Source organism: Tasmannia lanceolata, unplaced genomic scaffold (assembly GCF_043159265.1).
Source record: "Tasmannia lanceolata isolate RefF3 unplaced genomic scaffold, GAP_Taslan_0.1 ptg000054l, whole genome shotgun sequence".
Lineage (NCBI taxonomy): Eukaryota > Viridiplantae > Streptophyta > Magnoliopsida > Canellales > Winteraceae > Tasmannia > Tasmannia lanceolata.
In genome coordinates, this window is record NW_027518731.1 from 1344438 (window position 1) to 1369750 (window position 25313).

Below are 25313 nucleotides of genomic sequence, written 5' to 3' on the forward strand. Positions count from 1 at the left end.
CGGATGAGAACTAGCTTGAAACGGATGGTTGAGATTAAAGTGGGCGCAAAGAAAAAGAGAGGAAATATGAAGGGCCTAATCTAAACCATCAAAGCCATCCAAGAATCAAGGGCTGAGATTGATATCCCACTAGGGTTTTCTTTCTTTGCATATAAAAGAGGTCTCTGACGATTGGAGAGTTAGGGTAGAGAGGGTTTTCAAGGGCTTAAATGTTTTTTTAGGTTAGGTAACTTTAGTGTGTGTGAATGCCTGGTCGTCAACAGTGAGATGAAGTGTGGAAACCTATGGTCATTTTAAGTCTCTTTTGGTAGTTGGATGATCTATGTTGAGTATTTAATCAGTAGCCTTCCAAGTTCATGTTGCTTAGCCCCAACCAAAGCTCTTGCCTCCCTGTAAGACACACTATTTAATTAGTGTTTGTTTGAAAGAGACTGTGTGTATGAAAAGGGGAGGTCTGCAGCCTTGAGTCTTCATTCAAAGTGGAAACTTCTCCCTTTTCTTCTTCTTTAGTCATATCTTAGCATTTGTTAACTTTTCCCTTAATCATTGCAATGCTTCATTTTTCTTATAGTTATTTTTCCCTTTTTCTGATTTCTTTTCACTTCTAACAGATTTTATCCCTTTGTTGTTTCATGTTACTCTCCATTAGTTATGGATTCTTTGCAGCTTCATTCCTTGATCCCAATTTCTTTCTTGTCAACTTTTTTTATGGATTTTGGGTTTTCCAACAGATGTTTGAGTTTTCTCTTTCCATTTAATGGTTCATAGAACGCAAATGAATGTGGGTTCTCAGTGTGCCCCTTATTTCGTACCCCACAGATTACTGCGGTCCTCGGATTTCAGTTCATGTTAGTGTTTTGAAGCACATGGATTTTGGTTCAAGGTCCTTCACCGTACATTTTGCTGTATTGACTTGGGTCTTCTTACTTGCCCCATCATCTTAGTTCTCAACTTCTATTTCACTCTCCTTTGGGCCTGCATGCCTTTTTTGCTAACTGTCTCATTTCTTACACCTCTGGTTTGTTCTCTTAATTATTATCCTCATTTCTAGTTTTCTCATATTTTCTTTTGGTATATTCTCACGGTTTCATGGAGTTAGATGTCATTTTGGGTTCCTGGTGATGTGTTCAGGGATAGGAGAAAAGGTCTCTTGTTAGGATTTAGTCGGCCATGTTTGTTTTGGATTGATTCACAATCGGTCCATAGATCATTTTTTAATATTGTAATCTTGTAATGGGGATTGGGGAATAAGAAGGCTTGGCACGATTAGTGAGATTAGGTAGTGCTAGCATTGACCTTGCGCATTTTCCTTTAGTTGTTATATATATTTTGCCTTAGTTAGGACGCTTGGAAGAAACTTATATTTGCAAGATATGAAGAAACTCGAACTAACCCTATGAAGAAGCTTACATTTTGCAAGATATTCAATAGTTGGATTGCAGGAATTTTCTGGAAAAGTTTCGAAAGGAAAAGTATTTTCAAAATTTCTTTACTTTTTATACACGACCATTGATAACTCGAACTAACCCTATTCAATTTATACGTAGAGGGACGTTCAATTTATTGCATTCCAAAGGATAAAAAAGCCAAAAATCAAGGTTGCTTGAGAGGGATGCCTTGGGTCCAGCCCAAAATGGAGATTCAGGCTTACAGTGCACAGACGATGGCTTTACCAAAATGGAAGCCGAGAAGGAGGAAAAGAAGAAAAGAAGAAGGATAAGAAAGATGTTTGCCTTCAATCGGGTGAGGAATCCATTGCTATTCGCCTTAATTTTGTCTTATTTTAGCTCAAAGTGACCAAAATACTGTGCTACTAACACCCCTTAACAACTCTTGGTTTGTTTGTAAGTGGCCCTTTTCTTGTGAGGGCAATATTTGCAATTTAAGATGCCCTTTATCCATTTTATAATTGCCCGTGAAAGAGAAGGATTTTATTCTTATATCTACCTGTGTTTTACAGGGTTATCATGCTGATAGAATATGTTGATGGAACAGGTGATATGGGAAAAAAAAGAAGAAGGTATACCTACATTCTTCATTCTCATTTATGCTATGAATTTCCTTGTGTTCATTCATTTTAGGGTTGCCACTTTTCTAAAAAAGTGAATGATGCTCTGCCCTCTTTATGGGAAAGATCTGCATTTTAAAGGTGTTTTAGTCATGTTTACATTCAATTACACTAGGTAGATTTGGAATCCACTGGATAGGTTTTCAGCAAAAGGGTGTGTCTTCAAAAGCCCAAATATTTCTCATTTCTCCTTCTACCTATGATTAACCTAGATATAAAGTATGATGAATTTCATCTCCATTGTAGTACTTTTCAAGTATTTCCTGACTAGTAAGAAAATTTATCCTCTATGTTTTCATCCCTTAAGCCATGAATTGCTTGAGTAGAAAATTAATCTAAGGCTCAACAAGTAGCAGATCTGGATCCTGTGATAGCAATCTCCAGATCTCATTTTTTGCTACTGTTTCCATACCATTTGGAATAGGAATTTCCTTTAGAATTCCAGAATTTTTACTAGAATATTTTAATCGGTCCTTTTCTTGGAGTTAATGAGATCCTCAGCGCAAAACAGGGCTTCAAAGAAATATATCTTTCTCTATTCTGCTTGTGTGATTATCTTGAACGGGAGATGGGCTATATGCGATTTGGATCCATGAATATTTAAATGTCATTGGATCTTTTCGTATGAGTGCCAAATCCATCCTCTACAATTACTTTGGTGGAAGCTACACGACATACTTTCTTCTTGAGTGCGCGTGGAAACAAATATGTCTGCATTTGATTTTGGGTCCTAATTTTGGAATTGCATTTTCTGCATGTGTAATACAATCGGTGCATGTTGTTGAAATGAAAGATACTCATGCTTAGTTTTGATTGTTACCAAAGAATAGATCAATCTGTTATGGAAAGGAATTATGCAGAGTATTTGTGTTACTCATATAAGGAACTGAAGTTTGGGAAATTCTTGCCGGGCTGTGTCATTAAGCCAAAGAGCATTCTATTGACTTGAGTTGGGAATGCATGTTCAATGCTTGTTAAAATTCATATGACTATACTGTTGGGACAAAGGCTTTCTTCATTTGCATTGTTAGTGTTTTTTTTAAGGTTTTGGCCTCTGTTTTCAAAGGGATAATGACCACATTGTGATTCTACCTATGTTGTTTTAAAAAGGTTGCTTCTATACATGTGGGTTGGACTTCAGTTCATAATATCGTTAAGCGTATCTCTAGATGTGGTCATTTGTCTTGTTAATACATGCAAGAGCATCCCTATACCGCGGGCATCCGACGTTGCTCCATTAGTAAAGGGTTATTTGTCTTGTTAGTTTTCTTGCATTTGTAAGGTATATTGGTCATTTTGGTAGTCTTTGATGCGCTTTTATGTCATTTTCCTTTATTAGGGTAGTTTGATTATTTTACTCTGTGTTTGACTTTTATGTCATTTTAGCATGGGTAGGGGCCACCTTAGTCATTCTTGTAATTGGGGAGCCTATAAATAGGCCATTTCCCTCAATTTGTAAATAGAATTTGAAATCTGGGGTTTGGCTCTTAGGTCTAGAGTCCTTAATTTGGAGGGAAAATTTTCCCTTGGCAATTTCAGCCAAGAACAAGAGGGAATCTCAGCTTGGATCAGCAAGCTCTCCTCTTCTTCTTCCTTGATTTGCAAGGATTTACATTCCTGCTTCATAGCTAATCATCTCCATGATCAGCCAATGCAAATTCCATCTCCGAATTCATGAAAAGATCATCAATGGAAGACCAGAGGAGAAAGATTTGTTCTGGAATGCAATAGTTGCCGGAAACATTAAAAAGGAAAAAAAAAACAATTACTGTGACTTACAAGCTACAGACGTCACTATAGAATTTTGAAGCATTCACTGCAATTACAAGCTTCAGACATCACTATAGAATTATTGTAACTTGTTGTCAATTGTGGAATTGGATCATCGGAGAAATAAAAAGATAAAAATAGCGAGGGCCGGACCCTCTAGTAACACTCGGAGCTGTCAAAAGGTAATAAAAAGAGATTTTAGTTTAACATGCTTATTCATTTTTTGCCTGGCCTTTTCCCGTTTTTGATGAATTCCAGTAAATGTTTCTTGACATTCTGTAGATAACATCAGTCCAGATGGATCTTACTTTTGCTAATGACACAATTTCACTGTTACAAAAGGAGAAAGCTTTGTTGGATAAGCAATTAGCAGAATCCAAAGTGAGTGTAGTTCTTGCTTTGTGCTTCTTTTTCCCATTTCCCTATCTGTGAAGAAAAAAATCATATATGCGATTCATTTGAATTCACTTGAAGCTGATCATTTAAGTCGAGATGCATGATGCTAAACATTTAGTAGAATCTTTTTTTTTTTGGTCGGTAAATTAGGGATAGGCTGACCCCTACCAGATTCATTAAAAAAAAAATCATTACAATCTAGGGTACGAAGTCCCTTCTCTATCACTTACAACAAAAGGCATTAACTCAGCAGGAATTAAAGAGACATCGATATCATCCCCTTTTACAGGGCATTCCGGTTTAGACAAGTAATCTGCCACCGGATTCAATCCAAATACGCCTGCAATTCTTCTCCCTTGCATTCCATTTAGAACCGCTTCCATTTCAAGCCCATTAATTTTTTCTATAGGCCTAATCAGCGAGAACAGACCTTCAACAGAGCCATTGAAATTTCGAAGGATTCCTCCCACTCCAGCACCATTCTGATTGCAAGCCGCATCAATATTAATCTTAATGACCCACCCCACACACACATATCTGGAGGATTCCAGTTGCAGAACCTCGACTCTACCTCCTGATGAAAACAAGGCAGCCCAAAGCTCCCACAATTTTAAGACTCCTGTCAGTACGGGTGTCCTCAAGGTTAAGAAAAAGTATCTTCTCTCTGATAATTTGGAGGATATCCAATAACACCTGCTGCTTGTGTCGCCTTTTATTTTCGAAAATGCATGGATTCCTTTCACACCATATCATATAGATGGCTGCCTTGAATCCCAATCTTATAGCAACAGCTGATTGACCCTTCCCCCTGAAATGTTTTCTGATCCATTCTTCCTCTTTAAGAAGACATCTCGAGGGTCTCCTCTTATATGTGAATCTCCATAAAACTGATCGCCAAATCCATGATGAGAACGAGCAATTAAAGAATATGTGATTAACACTCTCAGTTTCAGCATTACACAGGGGGCAAGTAGTTTCTCTTGATTGCCCCAGGAAGACTAACCTGTGTCTTGTACTAAGACGATTCTGCATAGCTTGCCACGCAGTGAAACTATGTCTCGGATTGAATCCTGAAAACCAGATTGAGGAAGTGCAAATAACTTTAGGGTATTTGACTCTAACCTGATTCCACCCACTCCGAGTAGTGAATTTTCCATCAGAAGCATGCTTCCACACAGCATAATTATTTGGCTTGTTTGAGAAAAAAGACCAGTTTTCAGAATTTGTCTCAGATCATGAAACTGTTGCCGATGAAGAATCTTCTCCCAAACTTCGTTTTGTTTCATGTTTTCAATTGATCCTCTGCTAGGAAGGTTGAAGGACTGACCCTCCGAAGTCTGAGACACAAGCTCTCCATCCGGATGCCAAGGGTGCTTCCAGAAATCAATGTTCCTACCATTCCCCACCACATAACATACATGATTTTTAGCATAGTGACGATGTTGAAGAATGCTTCTGGCAACCCATGACGGATTACTTGGCATTGGCATTGCCCAAAAGCATCTCCCTCTGGCATATTTGTCTTTGAACCAATGGACCCATGGGTTATTTTTATCTTGAATAACTCTCCAGAGAATCTTGAGCTGACAAGCATCATTGACATCTTTCATTCTTCTTATGCCAACTCCACCTTCATCCTTTGGTCTGCAGATTTGATCCCATGCTATAGGGTGAAATTTTCTCTGAAGAGAGCAGCCCGCCCATAAGAAATCCCTGAATACCTTTTCAATATCTCTAAGAACAGTTTTAGGAATATTGTAACTACCCGACCAATATATTTGAAAAGATGAAAGAACTGATTTTATGAGTTCCAACCGACCAGCCCAAGAAAGATTTTTGTGACTCCACAAGTTAATTCTGTTTCTCACCCTGCTAATTAGAGGCTGGCAATCAGCTATCGAAAGTCTTGCAGTAATCAGCGGCAGACCCAAGTACTTTACAGGTAAAACACCTTCCCTGATACTAAGAGAATTGCATAATCTGTTTTTTTGCAGAGTGGGAATTCCCGAAAAGAAAACTTCACTTTTATTAGCACTCGTCATTAAACCCGAGCATATCTTGAAGATTGCAAGACATCTTTTTATCCCTTGAGCTACTTCAATAGTAGGGACTGCAAAAAGCATAACATTGTCAGCGAAAAATAGGTGATTTACAGAGCAATCACCTCTTATAAACGGGGTAGCTATGCATCCTTGGTTTTGAGCTTTGATTAGAATACAACTGAACATCTCCATGACTAGACAGAATAAGAGAGGGGATCTTCATATTCAGAGGTTTCTTTTCCATCGCTCTCTTCCTCATCGCTTTCTTCATCCTCTTCTTCTACTCCCTCTGTTTGTTCTCCTTTTACTTCTATTTCTCCTTACTCCTCTTCTCCCCCTGTTTCTTCTTCATTTACCTCTATTTCCATCTCTTTCCTTTGATATTCTCTGAGCTATCCTCTTCGTCTGGGTAGGAATCTTCATATTCAGAGGTTTCTTGTCCATCGCTCTCTTCCTCCTCATCGCTTTCTTAATCCTCTTCTACTCCCTCTGTTTCTTCTCTTTTTACTTCTATTTGTCCTTCCTCCTCTTCTCCCCCTGTTTCTTCTTCATTTACCTCTATTTCTTCTTCTTCGCCCCCTCATCTGAATCTTCAGAAGAGGTAGTCCAAATACACTTCTGGTTCTCCAAGCTCCTCTTCAGAATCATCAGTTGAGGAAGCAGAACTGGAGTCAAAGGTGGTGGTGAAGTTTAGCATGTGAATTCCTTTACAAATTTTCGATTCTTTAAGGATTATCTTGTGGAGTAAGCAGTTGCTGAGTTTTTTTAGGGCCCAAGACCTTCAAGTCTCTGTCCTTGGTAGATTCGTTGGTTGGGTTCTGATAGGCGTGTTTTTCCTGGAAATATGTCTGGAACTGGAGCCTGGAACCCTCCTAGATTTGTTAGTGGGCCTAATGAGATCCCTCTGGGGAGGGTGAGAGAAGATTTTGGGTGGTAACTTGGTGGGAGGAAACTCTTTGGCCGCCGGAAACTGGGAAGTTGTTAAAAACAAGAGAGACAGGAGGGTAGATAGGGTCACGAATAGACGCAGAGGAGCTGGATTTGGGGATTGGAGGTGCTGTAGATGTGGTTTTAGAAATTTCAAAAATGATTGGAGTGTTTGGGGTGCAAAAAGGTTTGGTCGAGCAGGGATTTCATCTTTCCCTCTCAACTAGGAAGGGGGGAGTACCAACTTCAGGAGGTTCGGGAACTGTAAGGCCAACCTTAAGTAATAAAGAGAGGGTTTCTCCGATGACTTCTGAAGGAGTAGCTTTTAATATTGAAGTGATCCCATTACAATCTATCAGCAATGCAGATTTAGGGATTTGGGGGAGGATTAGGGAGGGGTGGTCCAGAAATCTTCAGGCGATGGAATTTTGGCTTTCGTGCAGAAGTGGGGTCCCTGGGGGAGTAGTGGTTTATAAGATTTCTGATTTGGAAATCTTAATCTCACTCCCTGTGGGTGCCAATAGAGTCAAGCTTATGGAGAATTGGAAGAAGGCTACTAATTCTCCATTTTCTAAGATCTCTTTATGGGTGGATAAATTCTCGGTGGAGGGGAGTAGTCACTGGTGGTTCATTGAAGGTGTACCGCCGGAAGCGTGGTGCGAGGAAAAACTTCAGGAGGATTGGGGAAAAGATCGGAGAAGTGGAGGAGATGGACGACTCGTGTAAAGCGGGAAACGGTTACTTGAGGGCTAGAATGTTAATTTCTGCTGAAGTAAAGTTGGAGAAGGAACTATCTTTCCAAGTTTCTCTAAGGGGTTCTATCAGATGGGTCAGGGCAATAGAGGAAGAGACGTTTGAATCTTCTGAAAACAGTGGTGTGGTAGCTTTCAAGGAAAAATTTGGGTTTATGGAGGACTCTGTATGTTCTTTATCTGAAGAAGAAAAATCAGAAAGAGAGGCTTTAATGGGGGAAGGGGCATTAATGGAGGGAAATGTGGCCGGCGGAAGTTGGATCGTTTCAGAAGCGGGCGGTTGTTTTGAGATGGCGCAAGTTAGCAATAGAGATTATTTGTCATCTCAAGAGGCGCAGGTTAGAAATCCAACACCTGGCGGAGTTTTTGAAATTCAAAATTCTTTCTCTCCTGCGGGTTACAGGTGGAGGAGTATTGTGGGGGGTAGCCCTACTGAAGTGGCAGTGCTGGAACCCACTTTGACAATTGATAGTTATTTTGAATCCTTTCAAGATTTTATGCCTAATTGTTATAACATTGGGGCCCGTCCTTTTCAGAAATCTTCCAGGGCTCGAATTTTGAAAAGGAATTATGCAGAGTAGTTCTTTCGAGAGACAGGATCAGAGACAGGAATTATGCAGAGTAGTTCACTATAGAATTTGGAAGCATTCACTGCAATTACAAGTTTCAGACATCACTATAGAATTATTGTAACTTGTTGTCAATTGTGGAATTGGATCATCGCCATCCATTTTATTGAGCATTTAGCTTCCTCCAACTTACCCTGCATCAAAATGTTTAGGAGAAAGCAAGGAAAGAATTTTAACATGCTGCTTATTTGAAATTTCCACTCTTTCCCACCATATCCACCCATTTCGTTTGTCCGTTCTTTTCATTTTATTAATTATTTCTGCAGATTCAAAGGTTACTGGAACTTGGATACCCTACCTTAACATTTCTTGATCTCTGCAGGTGATCTGGATTGGTGCTCATTAGCATCATGTGTCTCTAGATGGGGGTTGGGGGGTTGCGCTTTTTGTGAGGTATATACTTCCTATGTATGCGTCCCTTCTATTTTTCTTTCTTGAGTACACGTGCTATATCATACTAATTAAGATTATATCATACTAACTAAGATTGCATTGGCTATATGCTAGGCCGCATGGCTGATGTTGACAGTCCCCGGCTGTGATCATAGGTTTGGGCCTTATTGCACCTTATTTTGCCGTCGGGGGAAGGATGTTGTACAGGTACCTGCCCCTGTGACCTTATCCCCATGAGTCTGTTGTAGCGTACCTGTCCCCTCTGACCGTTTGCTCTAAGGGTACTTGCCCCCGGGAGGTGGAAAATAGGGGTATCCACCTACAATTCTGATACTCAACTTTCTGATAGGTATGAATGCGAACTACTTAACTTTCTGATCATTGGTACATAGGTATAAATTGATGTTGTTTGTGATTTCCTACTTTACATGTAAAGACAATTATGTACTTCTCATGGGTAAGGGGGTGATTTTTTTCACCCCCCTTTTAATGTGATTTGACTTCGAAAAGCATTCTGCCCACGCTCACGTTAAAAGGGGGCACATAATCCTACAGGGATTTAAAAAATCAACTCCCGTGAATATATATATCAAATATGTCTTACATTCTGAGTTGCAATGGTTGGGTGGAGGGCTCTACTATCTCTTGATTTTGAATCTTCATTTCTTGTCAAGTAAGATATGGCATCAGAAATCATATGTACAAAATTTGAACTAAGGGGTTTAATCTCACATGCCCATGCTGATACTAATTAGCAAAACTCAGTGAACTGAGAACTTGGTTCAACCAACTCCTTTTCAGTCAGGCTCCAACTAGTAAGGTAGAACATTGTTTCAAAAAAAGAAAAGAAAGAAGGTTTTCATAACTAATTATTCCACTCAAAGTTGCATTTAAGCTTTGTTAGCTTTGGATTTTGAGAACCGATTGTGATGCCAAAACTGATTATTGGACTCAAAATTACTCAAGTTCTGTTTAATTTTAACTCAGATAATCAGTTTTGGCCCCACAATTGGTTATTAAAATCCAAAACAAACATGGTTTTTCTTAAATAATGAAGCTGATGTGAAATGTGTACAAAGAAGAAAATAAAGAGAGCCATATTGTCTTCAGCCAAAACTGGCTTCCAACTGGGCCAACATATCCCAACTCAAGGCGTATATTTTCAAAATCCTACGCCACGATCTCCTGTGAGAAGAAGCAACCAATGGCATTTTAGCCTACTACTGGCTGCAGAAAATCCGATCCAAAATCTAACGCATTTACCTGAGTTTCCAACAAGATTTAGATTTGGATTTCAAACATTTGCAGTTGAGATTTTGCGTTGGATCAGATCCTTCAATTTCCAAACCAGCTACAACAATGAAAAAAGAGTCTGATTTTCAATTCTTTTCTACGAGACATTATTTGGAAATCCATATTTGTCGACCTTACTGCAGCAGCAGCCAGACGTCCTTCCTCCCCCCCCCCTCTCTCTCTCTCTCTTCCTACACACCTTTTTTTCGTTTGGGACAGTCCCCTCTATTATAACACAGCGTAGTCATAGACTCATAAATACAATAGGGTGGGCTGTCCCAAGTGAAAAAATGTGACGACTATATCAATTCCCTTTAAAATTTAATGCATATGGATGGATCAGTGTAGGCCAATCACATTAGGTTAATGCTATTATTAGAGTAAGCTAAACGCACTTTGATAAGTGTTAAGAAGAAGCTTATCTACTGGACTCCTCTAATGGGTAGAATTATAATAGAACGTTTATCCTCTCAAGCCCACCCTGATTTCTCCTCCCATTCGGCATCCCCTACGTGGACTGCCCCTGATAACAGGTGGTTAAAGTTAGCTTTGATGGGTCTAGCCTGGAAACCCGGAGCCTTCAGGGCTCAGGCATAGGAAGCCTTCTAATAGACAAAAAGTTGATCACAAAGTGAGCTTTCTCAAGCCTGATACGTATAAAATATTCCACTGAGGCAGAAGTGAGGGCCATTCTTCAAGGCATCAGACTGATGGCAGAGAGTGAATTGAAAATCTAATAGTGGAAGGAGATTCCCTAAACGTAATTAGGTGGTTGGAAGGTCGATCCCCACATCTGTGAAGATTTTCTGAACTCTTTGATAGAGTTGCTGGTCATTCGGTGCACTATCATCGCGTAAGGACTGCGAATGTGGAGGCAAGCAGTCTAGCTTGCTCTGGCGTGGAAAGATCCGAATTGGAGTTTTTGACTTTCGTCCTCCTTGAGGAATTCATTTTTTTTTTCCTGTTTCTTATTGAATTTACTGTATTGTTTTTGTGCCAGTTTTTGTGCTTGGTCATGACTGCCTTTGTCATGGTTGCCTTTTAGCAATAAAGATTCACTCCCTTCAAAAAATATATATATAATAGAAACGTTTATCAAACTATCTATAACATATACCAACCATGTTTCTTTCCTTTGTCATTCATTTTCTTTTCCTATCAACCCTTAGAAACCTCCTATGATACACATATAAATTTCTCAGTGATTAACCTTAAGAGAACAGAGACAGAAAGGGTGGACGAGGAACAAAGTTACCAGAGGGCTGGGCTTAAGCTGCTCCAATTTCCCTATTTAAGTAGTCTACAAACATCCTCTTTGCACTGTCTGCATCTGAAGGCGGGGGTGGCCCACTCAAGCTAGACTGCCCAGTTAATTTTATGAATGTGCGTCGCAGGCTCCGAAGCTCAGGTAGCCCAACCTGTCTCTGAATATTGATGTGAATCTCTAGTCAAGGCTTAGCAACTAAGAGTTCAATGGTCCAAATCACACACTTTTTTTTTTCTTCAGGAAGACATACACATAGTATTCAGGAAATTGGACTAAACTAGTCTGGTTAGCCCCCAAATCAAATTTTCCAGTTTTTAAGTAGCAACAGACCAGTTCATCTGTAACAGATAGAATTGATAGAATAACAATCCCTGACTTCCCTGAAGATGCATACATGTTCTAGAAAACAGATATAGAATGGGTTTCCAGTAATGAATCTTTACATAATATGAATATGTAAAAAAGAACTTAAACAATTCTAAGGATTACACCCCTTGTTTTTGATAGACACACAAGGAACCCCTTGGGGATCACATCTTCCATGATCCCTTGCATGTATGTAAATAAGGGGATGTACACATCAGTTCCCTTAATCAAAATCAAAATCAACTTATTCTTCCACCATGATAAGCTACCTCTTTGTTAAAACTTCCTATTTTTATATTAAAGTCATACTTTTTTTCAATTTTAAAAATATACCTCTTACTTTCATATTATTTTCCTAATAGAAGTTAGAAAACTTTCAATGAAACCTTAAATATACTTGAAATTTTAGAGCCTGAATTCTTTTAAAACCAAACATTTCTTTCCTTTTTTTAAATGTTGTCAATTTAAAAAAATATATATATTAAAGTTTTCTTTAAAAAAAACTGCACCATGGATGATCCTAACTGCTGAATAAATGGTGCCTGCAATGGATTTTCCTCCAAAAATCTTGACAACTGACATTTGTAATTAGAGTCATCCACTATCATTTGCAATTGTCTCTAACCTATTGAGAGGAATCTAAAGGGCAATAAATATCATTCAGTTAAACTTAGAAGGATATGGTTGGCAATTGCTGACCGAGAGAAATCCTGTTCATAGGCCCTCCAAGCCCCTGCGATTGGGCTTCAACAATGACATTGATCACCTCCTGCAAACACGAAAGACTGGTTGCTTGAGAGATATTAAGGGAAATCCAACAAAAGATATTATCAATATATATAGTCTGTATATGGTCTATACGAGTTTTTATATGGTGTATGCAAATACACCAAAAAAATAATACAATGGGCCCCACATTATTGGATGATCCAAACCATTCATTTATTGCCCCGAACTAAATAGGGCATGCCTTGAAAATTATCCCTATAGGATGATACTAACCCTTTGATCTGTAGATGTTCTAATAATGTGTCGTCCATTTTAAGCTTCTACAAATCTGATGGTTAGGATCATTCTATGTGGGCACAGCCTAGTTAAGTTGGGGCAATAAATGAATGGTTTGGATCGTCCAATAATTTGGGCCCCACTATTTTTTTATACTTGCATAATTGCATGTACATGCGGGTGTGTATATTCTGGGCACCTGTGTGGCTCGGTCCATCTCATACAACGAATTGGCCTCTGACTTTCGGACCTGCACAAAATTCACTTGGGTTAGGCGGAGTTTCAAGGACGTACATCTCATGCATATTCATGCTATGGACCATAGTTGCCGGAAACTCCTTGGGTGGGTGGGAAACACGTTTCTCGCGGGTGGGAAACCCGTTTCCCCTAAAACGAGGGAAACACATTTCAGAAACGTTTCCGAAATATGATATAAAATTGGAGAAATGCTTCTGAAACACATGGGAAACATATGGAAAACTTATGCAAATAATGTGCAAACATGTGAGAAACATATGCAACACTCGTAGAAAACGCATATGAAAGGTGTAGGAAACATGTGTGGAACTTACGAAAATCATTTTGGAAAAAACACTTCATTTCCTAAGACGTTTCTCGTGCGATTTTCTATTGTTTCTCGTTTCTCGTTTCCCCTGTATTTTTTTTCACGCGTTTCCTGTTTCCGTTTCACGTTTCATTTCCGGAATTTGTTTCCCACCTTGGTAACTATGCTATGGACTACAATACGGATTTTAATCTCATATGCCCATATTGATACTATTCAGAAAACTCATTGACCCACTCAGAATTTGCTAGTGTCAAACTCATTTTCAGTCCGGCTCCGAGTAATGAGTTCGAACACTTTCAAAACTCAAGAAAAATCATGTTTACGTAACAGGCAGACTGAACAATGTCCCGCTGTTGACTAAAGGTGGAAAAATGGGGGATGACCTATATTCTGATACAGAACTTTCTTAACATTGCTGAATAGGTATAAATGCATGCCGAATTAATGGCTACTAGTGTTTAGTAACCCACTGCTTGCTCTCAGGTTCTGTTGGGCATCTCTATACTTTTGTGATTTCCTACTATACATGTAACGACAACAATGTTGTCCTCATGGCAGAATGTATGGAGGCATGCAAATTAATGCATATCAAATTTATCTTACATTCTGAGTTGCAATGGTTGGCTGGAGAACTCTAATATCTCTTGATTTTGAATCTGCTTTTCTTGTCAAGTACGATATGGCATCATAAATAGCTGTCGATGACTGTTTAATTCCATCTAGTAAGAGAAAGAACATAAAATAACAGGTGTCAGACATATGAAATATGATAGGTTCCATACAACACTTATCATTTATTAGGGGAAACTTAAAAAGTGAGTAAGGGAAATTATTGAGTCCTTAAGTTGATCAACTTTTGAAAATTTTAAACTATGATTTCAGTGTCATACTAATTTCGGCAAAGGGTCTGTTTGGATGCACATTAGGTAGAAATTAAAGACATAATTTTCTAGTAAAAACTGCGTAAAAATAATGTTTAATTTCTCTTTTCTTTTGATTTGGGAGGAAACTCAAATGGCTATAATTTGAAAAAAATACATGAAGACAAGGAAAATAGAATGAACAGTAAATGGCAACCAAACATCCCTGGGGAAGGAAAAATGGCATAATTTTACTTTCCTAGAGAAACAATGTGGCAACCATATGGATCCCAAGGGAGAATCATTAAGATACTCCTAAGCATTTGAAGGTGAAAAGACATCCTGCTTACCCGACCAAAAGCGCCAATTAACATCCAATTTTTGGGGGAAGACTATCCATACATCCAGAAAGTAGCGAATAAAAAGTACCATAACTAAAACTAACCACTCAAGAAATAAACAAAGTAAAGACCCTCCTGATATTTTCTTTTTTTTTACTTGTATTTTTTTAATAATAATAACTTGATTCATGAAGAAAACAGAATCTAATAGGAGGGAAAACTGTGTTATACACAATTCTGATAATTGCACACCATTGAGAGCAAACGAATATCTCTTACCTCATCTTTTTGTCCCTTTTTTAGTACAATTAAAGCGACACCCTTTTCAAAAACTTTTCAGGAGTTGAAATGAGAGGAAAACGGTCCACTCTAGAACAAACTCCTAATGACTAGAACAAGAAAGAACAAGCATATTTTCCTAAATGTAAGAAACGGGTTAGCTCGCCAGGTCTGGAAAAGAATACAGCAAGTAGTGAAAAGCCATTTCAAAAATATTTCACCTTCACGAATATCATGTGAAAAGATCAGCAAACGGGATTGCAGATAAATTAGCCAGAGATGGAGCCTTTAGGGAGGGCTTGGAACAGTTTGACCATCTTCCTCCTTGAGTTTACAGCTTCTTGATTATACTCTTTATGCTTTTGCTTTTATTTTATTTTATCTTGTACCTTCCTCGGGACTTCCTTGGTCTCGTTTATTAATATATTTTCTATTTGCCCTTTCAAAAAAAAAAATTTGTAGACGTTCCCATGTTCAAGCATATAAAGTATAATTCTTTTGGAAGATTTATAGCTTTTTAAAATTTGAAGCTAACTTGGGAATGGAAGACTTGGAGCAAGCGAAACTATCTCAAGTTCCTAATTCCAGGTTTCCATTTTTTGTGATAAATTACCATCAGCAGAAATCAACATTCGAGTTCGATTTCTGCAATCAGTAAGCTGTTTAATCCAACATTAGGTATCAATACCTTATTTCATACTAAATGGTACAAAATATCCAAGCATGGTTACCTTTAGATGGCCACAATTCAAAGAGTGGAGAATCCCACCGGTTGCGCCTATCTGGTTTCTCAAACCTCCTTACTAAATCTTCGAATCTGTTCAAGCAAATATTAGTCAATCCCTTAAAGAAAACATAATCAAATTCTTCCAACCAAAACACATAAAGTCCCATAAATTTGAGGAAAATAACATAAACCACCATGATTTTCAAAATTGAAAAAACCCGCTACCAAAGACTAAGTATCTCAAATCAGGTGTTAGTATTGTACCTGGTATTAAAAGATACTTTTTTGCTTTATCTGAATATTTATTTTCTTTGTTTATTGGGTTTAGAAGGTAATTGTTGAAACTTTTGAATACACTATACCATATAGTTGTTTCAATTGGTAAGAAAGGTTTGGGTGTCAGTGAGTGTTAGTTACAAGTGTTGAGAGCAATTCACTTCCTTACGTCTGCTGAGTACCTTTTTCCATATTTTCTTTGCAGCTATTTAAAACTCTTTTCTCAATTTAGAATCAACAATTTAGTGGACAATTGAAAATCATGAGCGCGTATGGAAATGGCAGGAGGTTAAAACAAACATTGTTAACCTAAAACAAGCCTTCTTGACCACTACATAGCGCAAAACACTTTTTCTGAATTTGTTAATATATGAATTATCAACAAGGCAATTGAAGAACAACAGGGCTTTCAAGACTCCATGAATACTGGAAATTAGATACTGACAGGACTTTCAAGATACTATGAATACTGGAAAATTAGATACTAACAGAACTAGCATTATGATTATTGCCTGACTGTTGATAGTGTACAAGGAAAACAGGGAGTTTGGACAATTTCATGAGGAGCTTTATATTTATACCATTCTACACTGCTAAAACTGGACAATTATACACAAGAAGAAAAGTGTGGCAACATGTCCATTTTGTATAGATACCATCTTGCTACCCCAATCAAAGTTCAGTTTTAAGTTATAACCAGCAAATTTTTTGTGTCCATTGGACAAAAAGTTTTACTTGGCACAAGGTTTAAGTTGTTGGTAATTGAAACAATACTATAAAGAGGGACATTATCTTTCCAAAAATAAAAAAGAGGACACTTCAGTCTCCGCAAGGGAACCAGAAATTGTTTACTCCCAATGTAAACCATAGGATTTTCAGACCTCTCGAGATGGCAGTACATACAAAACTGGATGTGATATATCCAAGCTGGTAGGTGGTACGTTTTTGCATTTCTAATTTTTTATTGAAACAACATCAAATCAATTAAACAAATGTATGGTGATGTCTCCTTCAAGAAAAATAAGAAAGAGGACAGAAGATGAAGAAAGAAAAGAAGAACAAAGAAGGAATTAATGATTAAAGGAAAAAAAAAGAAAGGACGAAGAAGAGAGAAAATGAAGACGTAGAGATCCGTCAGTGCTTCTGAAAATTTCTCTCATACTATCAACATGCATGTCCGAAAGGGAAACTGAAGCCAAAATGCCACTAAATTTTCTGCAATTTTTTTAAAAATAGAAAATGACAACAAATTGGGTGTCCCCAGAACAAAGACCTTATAACAGCAAACCCAGCAGAAACTACACTTCTTCTAAAATGGACCTGACCTAAAAAGAATAAAAAAAGTTATTGTAGAAAAAAAAAAAGAATTTGAGAGGAAAAGCACGGATCGTGAAGAACAAAATGGATTTTGAGGAAAAAAGGAAGTTAATTTGAAAGATTGAAAAGTGGAATCTAAGAGGCAAAAAGGGACCTGATAGAGATCAAAGACAAATTAAAGGGCCTTGGAAAAATGTTTTTTGGAGAAATAAAACAAGATTAGAGACGAATAAAGATACATGGAGTTTTTTTGTAATTAAGAAATTGTGATTTCTACTCAACAGAGAACAATTTCAAGTCTTCCAATGGAGGACCGAACTTTTCACTCTCATAAAACATTCCTCATCTTTCAAGATAATGCAATTACCTACATACAAAAACTAATGTTGCCAGAAGAAAATAGGAATTCATTAGACATAAATTGTACTCACATCTTATCATTATATGCAGTCTCCCCCTTTTCCCCGCGTTCCTTATTCCATTCCCTACAGTGGTTTTCGCCAGTATCACAAAATACCTGTAAAAGATAAATACAAAAATTTATGTATTTCCAACAATATGGTGATTCAAAATAGATCTGCTAGTTAACATGATATACACATGTAAAATGTGGTAAATGATATTTCTTTCTACAATTCCGACCCAAGGAAACAATCATATCATGTAAGGTAATCAAGTTCAATTTTGATGGCAGCTCTAAAGGTAATCCGGGACCAACCGAAATTGGAGGTATCTTTTGCAATCATCATGGAGAGGTGCTTAAATGTTTTTCTGGATTGTGTGGTGTGGCGGGACCTGCGAAGATGAAGCACGGGCCTTTGTCACAGGCTTAGAAATCACTTCCTTGTTGTATAATTTTTTTTTGCTCCTTTATGTGTACACCAGGACACCTTGTCCTGATTTTCTACAATTCTGTTTGTGGAATCCAATTATCTTCCTAAAAAAAGGGGAATGATTCTTTAATTGTATGTTTTTCACAGTTAAAAAAGGGTATGCTTCTTCAGTTTTACGACTTTAATAGTTCTTAAACACTTCCAACATGGCCATGACCCCAAACTCCACAAATGCCACAAATATTGAGAATGTAGATATGTAGTAGGGTCCGAAGCGTATCATTCACACATAGTACAAAAGATGATTTGTGATAACAATAAATAGATGAAGTTTGAATTACTGAGTGTAATTGATCCAAGTCCATGGATCAAGAAAGATGTCCAAGTTATAATTGCTGCATTACTTGTTTATGTGTGGTTCACTATATCAATAGACTTGATAAATACATGATTCCCATCTAAATGCAAAGCATGAGGGAAATCTCATGAAGTCTATAATATCAAGTAGGCAATCAAGCTAAACAGCAAAAAAATGCGGCGCAGGAAAATGAAAGATAACTTCAAATTTTTACTGGATTAACCATCAACCTTCTGGAATTTTACAGAGTACCATTAACTCGAGGTTTCACATAGTCTTTTCCTTAAACTAAATATTGAAAGTTACAAGGACCAATAGAAGCAGAAAGCTCCATTTTAAAAAAAGGTGCAAGAAAAACAGTAATAGTACAACTTACGACACAATATCTTATTCCAGCAGCTCGAGCTAAGCACCATAACTCATATCTATAACCCTACACATCAAAACAAAGGCACCAAATGTTATATGGATGAAGAAGATTGAGGTCAGCTTGTAGAAATGGAAAACTACAGTAAAAAAAATTGCTTTGAAAGAGTTCTAAATGAGTACGTAAAACTAAATCAATGTATCAGAAATAAAATAAATACAAGAATGACTAGAACAACCACAAATGTGAATCTATACAGAGGGAAAAGATGAGGCTTTATTAAATAGGTCTAAGGCAAGCACTAAATAGCGATGTATTATAAGTTTATAACTCAAGAATCAAACCAAAAACAGTAGATCTAAGTACCTTCATTTTGAGTAGTTAATGAAGGCCCAACAGGGAAACTAAGATTTTGAGCTTCAAAAACCAATGTTGTTTATAATATTGCGTTGAGTCATCTAATTTACGGTTGGTAATATGATGAGGAGGGGGACACCTATTGGCACTTTGATTTTCCCTCCAAGTTCTTTCTCTATAGTCTCACCACAATTACTAGATATTTATTGCAGAAGGTATCCTAAAAAGTCTTTTAACCCAATTGCCAAATTCAACATACTACTTTTGACTTATGGAGTTGGTTTATGCTCCATAGCTGCTTTGTCTTCAGAAATTCTCCGATTTTTTCATTCCACATGATTCGTGCAAACACAAATAGGCTGACCTCGAAAGGTCTTGCCTTTTACCACCAAAGGGATGGCAAAACCACTCCCTCCAGAAGTTCAACAAAAGAGTGGAAAATTCCAAAACTCGAGAGTGTGTGGAAAAGTAACACTGAATCATACACTAAATTTATAATGTGGTCCCTGTAATCAGTGTAAAATATCTCTCAGCAAGGGCCACTACTCAAGCAAGATCCACCTATAAAAAGGGAGAAAAAATGGCACAAGAAAAAAAGGGGTGAACGAAGCCTAGGTTGGTTAATCAAAATAATAAAATATTTTATTATTTGGAAACGCAAGATAATTAATGAGTAAAATTAATTAACAGGAGAAAAATAACTTTTGTACATGTACACTTTTTCTATGTTAATTCCTTATATTTTCTGTTTAAGGGACTGTCAGAAAATGAGTAATATTGTTGCACAAGAAAGAAATAATTCCTCACCTTAATGTTGTTCAAGGAGTCAACGATAATAATATTGTCTTTTGATAAGGATCTATCAACTTCAGACCTGAGCACACCCCTTAAGTTCTTTTCTGCTGTCATCTCTACAAATTGCAATGAAGAAAAAGCAGAAAAAATTATTATACCTTTTCTAAAAGAAAGCACAGAAGTGGCTTCAAGCATAACAAATGCATTAAATGGTAAAGAAGATAACCAATTTAAGTGTACAAGTAATATCAACCTCCAAAGTTTGTATATTATTATAAGGGATTTGCAAGGCCGTTTCAATTCCATAGTGTTTTGGTCATGGTTTTAAATTTCGACCGAAATCCGAAATTTAGGATTTCGGTGAGGAAGAAACCGAAACGAAACGTACCGAAATCAATTTACCAAATTTCGTTCGAAATTTCTGGAATTACGTCGAAATTTATAATAAAATATTAATTTTTTATTCTGTTGAACTTCCGTTAAAAAAAAAAAAGGGATTTCATGCGTTAATACCAAATTTCACCCGAAATTTTGGGATTTCGGCTGAAATTTCAGTTTTGGATAAGTCCGAAATTTTAGCCGAAACCGATATTTAAAACCTTGGTATTGGTTATGTATTAGAGGACCCGACCCTCTGATTCGTTTGTTTAAGGAGTCGGATTACTCTCCCTTCCCTTTTTTTATTTGAAGATTTTTTTTCATCTTTTTCCCCTTTTTTAGTCCTCCTTCCCTTTTCGTATTTAGAGCGGGCTTTCCAAAGGCTTTTTGAATCTTAACCGACATTCAATGTAGTTAAAATAACTGAATTTTTGGCTGTTCGGACCATCACAGAAGGCATTTCGCGGCTGGGCTGTTGCATGTGAGAGAAGCCACACAGGCTCAGATTATGTCTTATTCATTTAATTCAGATTTTGTCTTATTCATTTAATTCATCTAAGGTGGCTGCTCTCACCAGCAACAGCCCAGCCATGAAATGCCTTCTGCAATGATAAAACAAAGGGTATCATGATTGGCAATGCTTTGAAAGTTAGTTTTAACTTATAGAGTGCAGGACAAATACCAAACAAACTTCTCTACTTTGATATGCTCTGTATGGTTCACTATTAAATCCCTTGGAATACTATAAATGTAGTTACAATTTCATGTAAAATACTTCAATATAGTAGATTTGATCATATCTTATCTTTTTACATTTTATATTCATAATACCTTTCAAAAAATATAAATTCATAATCAATTTCATATATACATTAGAGATGTATGTACGAGTATGTACATATGTATATATGTATGCATAAATAAAACAATATGTATGTATGTATGTATACATACAAGTACACACACATACACATATGCATACTCGTGTAAAATCAAATCACTTATTTCTTGAACTATAACACGTTCACATTAGGAGAATGACGAGTCACTTGGGACCATGATGGACAATTGAGAACTCAGTTAACAACAAAAAAACTTCAGGAAGGCCTAGTCACTTCAACCAACGGATAGTAATGATGTACCATGCTTGATCAAATAATTTTTCTTTCAGCGTGCTACAAAAGCTACATTGTCCGACCATCCTATATGATTGAATATCTTCTTTCATTATGGACCAGTGTTTAACTCGTTGACTCGACTCGGAACTCGTCCGAGTCGTCTCCCTTTTACCTTGGCCGCATTCCGCGTTGCACTGCATCCGCATTCCGCGTTTTGCTCTGCAGAGTCAATAAAAACTCCTTTGACTCTCCTGAGTTATGACTGCGTCAACTGCATTCTTCGCTTGCATCCGCGCCCAATCGACAAGGTGATCTTAGGTCAAACTCGGAGTAATCTCTACATCCTTAACCGACACAGAGTAATCTCATTCCATGCGGATCTTGAGGCTTTTAAATGAACGAACCAAGCATCAGTCTACACCGATAGGACAATACCTTAACCAGAGCCTTAGACCCACTCCCGAATATGTTGATTCGCAGGAAATCAAATAAATGATTAGAACCAACCCTCCTAGGGATGAGGTGATAAAAGGCACCCCAACGCCTCTCTAAAGGCTCCGTCTGTCAAAGAACTCCTTGAAGAACGCCATACGAAACCAATTCGGACAAATAGCTTGACCCACTTTCACGTAGAAAACTGATTTCTTGAATTCCTCCACAAAAGTCTAGATTACAGCACCTCAACGGACATTTTATACTTGAGATGGAAAACATTACAGTCCACAATCGGATACAAATATTGGATATTTCCTTAGTTTCATATTTATCCATGTTTGTGTAATGTGTGCATGGGTTCATGTTATAGGCGAGGATCATTTTGTTCTTTGGAGTTTACTAAATTTGTGAAATTGATTGCAGAAAGTTGGATTGCATGCTTATTTGTGGAAGGCAAAAACTAACTTAATACTTTGGCATCATACTACTCTATGTACGCATACCCATATCCTAGTAATATAGGTGATACTAAGCAAGCTTTTAAATTTCAGTTTTTATTGCCACAGAAACGGGAACATTTCAATTTCGGTTAAAAATTATGTGGAAATCCTATAAAATCACGGAAATGTATGGAAATATATGCAAATGATAGAATTTGGAGATAAAACGAAATGCTAGAATAAGCACAAATACACACTTAGAAATCATCACATAAGCAAGATAGCCATCCCTAACGGTTTAGCAACATCGAACACCCAGAGACATCTGTTATCACGCATGTTTGATAATTTAGTACATAGCACATTTCACATGTAATTCATATAAATATTTATACATAATATATTACATTTCAATTGCAATTCATATAAATATAATTATGTAACAGATACTAATATAGCATACCACTAATTCACTTACGGTTTTGGTTTCGATGGGCACTTCAATTTCAGTAAGTGTTTCAGTTGGGATGGAAATGGAAACATTTTGGTCATTTCATGTCAGTTTCGATGGAAATTTAAAACCGTGATACTAAGACAATCAATCATGTGTCTTGTCGAGGACATTGATAGATAATGGCCCGTTCTGGTTGCGTGTATGTCATTATGATGTATGTGGGCTGGGTTAGAATGTAGTTTTTATGTAGCTATGGCTTATGTGTTTTAGGGTAGTGGGTGTTAGGAAATTGTTGAGAGAGAGGGCGCATATTTTTTTATTGTTGTAAAAATTTGAGGTCTTCAAGTGAAAGTTTAGCAAGGAATTTTGGTTTAGGACAGAGAAACCTCATGAATCCAAGTTTTGATCAAGCATTAAGGATCTATATATTTGAGTTTTCAGACACATATTACGACCCTAGAGCGTTCATCATGAAATTGCAATCCTCCCTCCACCCTCCTTGAAAAATCCTAGTTTTTTACAAAAAAAATATATAAAAATAGTCATCAACTTACACATAAACTGCAATTTGAAAGGGTCCAAATTGAACCCAATTTGCAATTTGGGCGTACATCCAAACAAACCCTAAGATTCTACTTCATACAATCATATGGATTTACAGTGCTTCTACACATGGTTAGAGAGAGAGAGAGAGAGAGAGAGAGAGAGAGAGAGAGAGAGAGGGATTTTACCGGCGTAGCTTTGATTGCGACCGAGATGGAGAGAGGATTCGTCGATGATCCTGACCGTTGGTTTAAATTCTAGGGCTTGGAGGGCTTCAGAGAGGCAAATCGCAGCCGTTGATTTCCCGCTGCAGGGCTGCCCGCATATAACAACGAGAGCCATGCCCACAAATCTCTCTCACGTTTTTTTCCCGCAGTCTTACTCCTACCTCACTCTTAAAAAGTCCTCTTCTTCCTTAATTAACTGTAGTTATTGAATGTGGAAGCAGACAAACTAAAAGGGGTGGGATTTGTAATCTGATGGGTGATAAATTTACAATTCGGAAGAAACCATGGGGGTCCATCATGAAATTAAGAAGAGCCGAAGGTTCGCGTCAAGTGCCCAAACAAGCCCTAACATAGCTTCTGGCTTGGACCTTGTCTTCACGGGTGTAAAATGGTGGGGCCCACCCTATTCATGAGCTTGGGGGGAGATTATGGGGCCCACACCATCAAAACATAAGGGAAAATAGTGGGCCCATCCTAATGCATAGGTTTGAGTGGAGCTGGTAGGACCCACACTATCAAAACATGGGGGTAAAATTGTGGGTCCCACCCATGCTATGCAAGGACTTGGGTAGAGATAGTGGGCCCACTCATGGGGTAAAATGGTGGGCACCACCACATGTATGGGTTTGGCTAGAGATTTGGGTCCTAGCTTATCAAAATATGAGGTGCATATGGAAAGCCCCACACACACTAGTTACACGTTTTATGTTTTCTGATATTTATCTACTTTCCCTTCATCTTCACTTGGAGACACTAATTTATCATGAGAAAAAAAAGTCATGGTAGTCAAACATGCCCTCAAGGGTCGTGTGGTTACATGTATTTTACAATCACGGAAAAGCTAAAACTTAGGGGCTGTTTGGATACATGGATTTTAGAATCAAGGTTTTACTTTTGAAAGCGGTGTAAAATTCTAGATTTTACAATCCATCATCTTGGATTTTAAGTAAGAAATTCAGGTTTTAGAACTCTCCCCCATCTTGAGATTTCTAAAACCTAAAAATAAGAGACAATCTCCTACTCCCTCGCTCGACGGAAAGAAGGGCGAGAAATAAAAAAACGATGGACGGTCTTCTTCTTCTCTTGTCTCCCATCTAGGATTCTGAGGAAATTCAAGATTCTACTCAAAATCCACATATCCGGGATTTTATATCATTTCCCATTTTATAAGTTAAAACCTGAATTTTATAAGCTAAAACCTAGATTGCACATTTTCAGGATTATAAAATCCACGTTTTAGCTTATAAAATCCAGGTTTTTGCTCATAAATTAAATCTAAGTTTTAAATTTAGAAATCCAGGATTCCATAATCCGGGATTATAAAATCCTTGTATCCAAACACCCACTAAGGCTAATATGTCCTGTTACAATTTGATGGAGTTTATTTTAAGTATATTCAGGCCCAACCCAAGCCTTTCGAGAAGAAATGCAGAAATGCACTTAGTATAAACTAAGGCTAATATGCGTTAGGCTTACATGTGTGGTGATCGAGGCCATTGATTTGATAAGCCCCATTGGTGATCAATCCATCCGGTGCATTGAATTTGCTCACACCACGGGATGATTAAAGCCTCAAATTGAGTTGGATACAAGGCACAACTAAGCATATGATTGGGTCTAAAATCTAGGTCCAGCCCAACCAAGAGGACCTTAGAGCCCTTGAAATGGTACTTCTTGTAGGCCCTGCTTGGATTGCAGGAATTTTATAGAAAAGTTTAGAAAGAGATTTGAT

The 25313-nt window shown here is 37.6% G+C and overlaps 1 protein-coding gene and 1 long non-coding RNA gene across 6 annotated transcripts; one reads left to right on the forward strand and one right to left on the reverse strand.

Annotated features, from left to right (window-relative positions):
* Positions 1-154: 154 nt before the first annotated feature.
* Positions 155-9489, forward strand: LOC143864728 (uncharacterized). Of its 5 annotated transcripts, none has more exons than XR_013241349.1 (6): positions 155-1743; positions 1961-2020; positions 3717-4020; positions 4121-4219; positions 8907-8977; positions 9092-9489. It is a non-coding gene; the product is annotated as an uncharacterized LOC143864728 (long non-coding RNA). The 5 variants fall into 5 exon arrangements; XR_013241348.1 differs by having other exon boundaries at positions 156-1472; positions 1548-1743; positions 3717-4219; XR_013241350.1 differs by having other exon boundaries at positions 156-1279; positions 1548-1743; positions 3717-4219.
* A 1820-nt stretch (positions 9490-11309) lies between these two features.
* On the reverse strand, positions 11310-23774 carry LOC143864871 (KTI12-like, chromatin associated protein). Its single transcript, XM_077375734.1, has 9 exons — positions 23543-23774; positions 19999-20102; positions 18844-18900; positions 17708-17793; positions 15688-15773; positions 14080-14195; positions 13108-13158; positions 12584-12672; positions 11310-11704 (listed from the first exon to the last, which is right to left on the reverse strand). Exons 1-9 carry the CDS (start codon positions 23694-23696, stop codon positions 11539-11541), a joined length of 909 nt encoding a protein of 302 aa, XP_077231849.1. The 5' UTR covers positions 23697-23774; the 3' UTR covers positions 11310-11538.
* Positions 23775-25313: the final 1539 nt, after the last annotated feature.

What these genes read in the sequence shown, in the direction of transcription:
- LOC143864871 (XM_077375734.1), bottom strand. Translation starts at nt 23,696, where the DNA reads ATGGCTCTCGTTGTTATATGCGGGCAGCCCTGCAGCGGGAAATCAACG. An exon ending in ACTGCATATAATGATAAGAT is followed by an intron (nt 15,774 to 17,707) that starts GTGAGTACAATT and finishes TTGCTTGAACAG; the next exon opens with ATTCGAAGATTTAGTAAGGA. An exon ending in CAACCATTGCAACTCAGAAT is followed by an intron (nt 13,159 to 14,079) that starts GTAAGATAAATT and finishes AATTTTGTGCAG; the next exon opens with GTCCGAAAGTCAGAGGCCAA.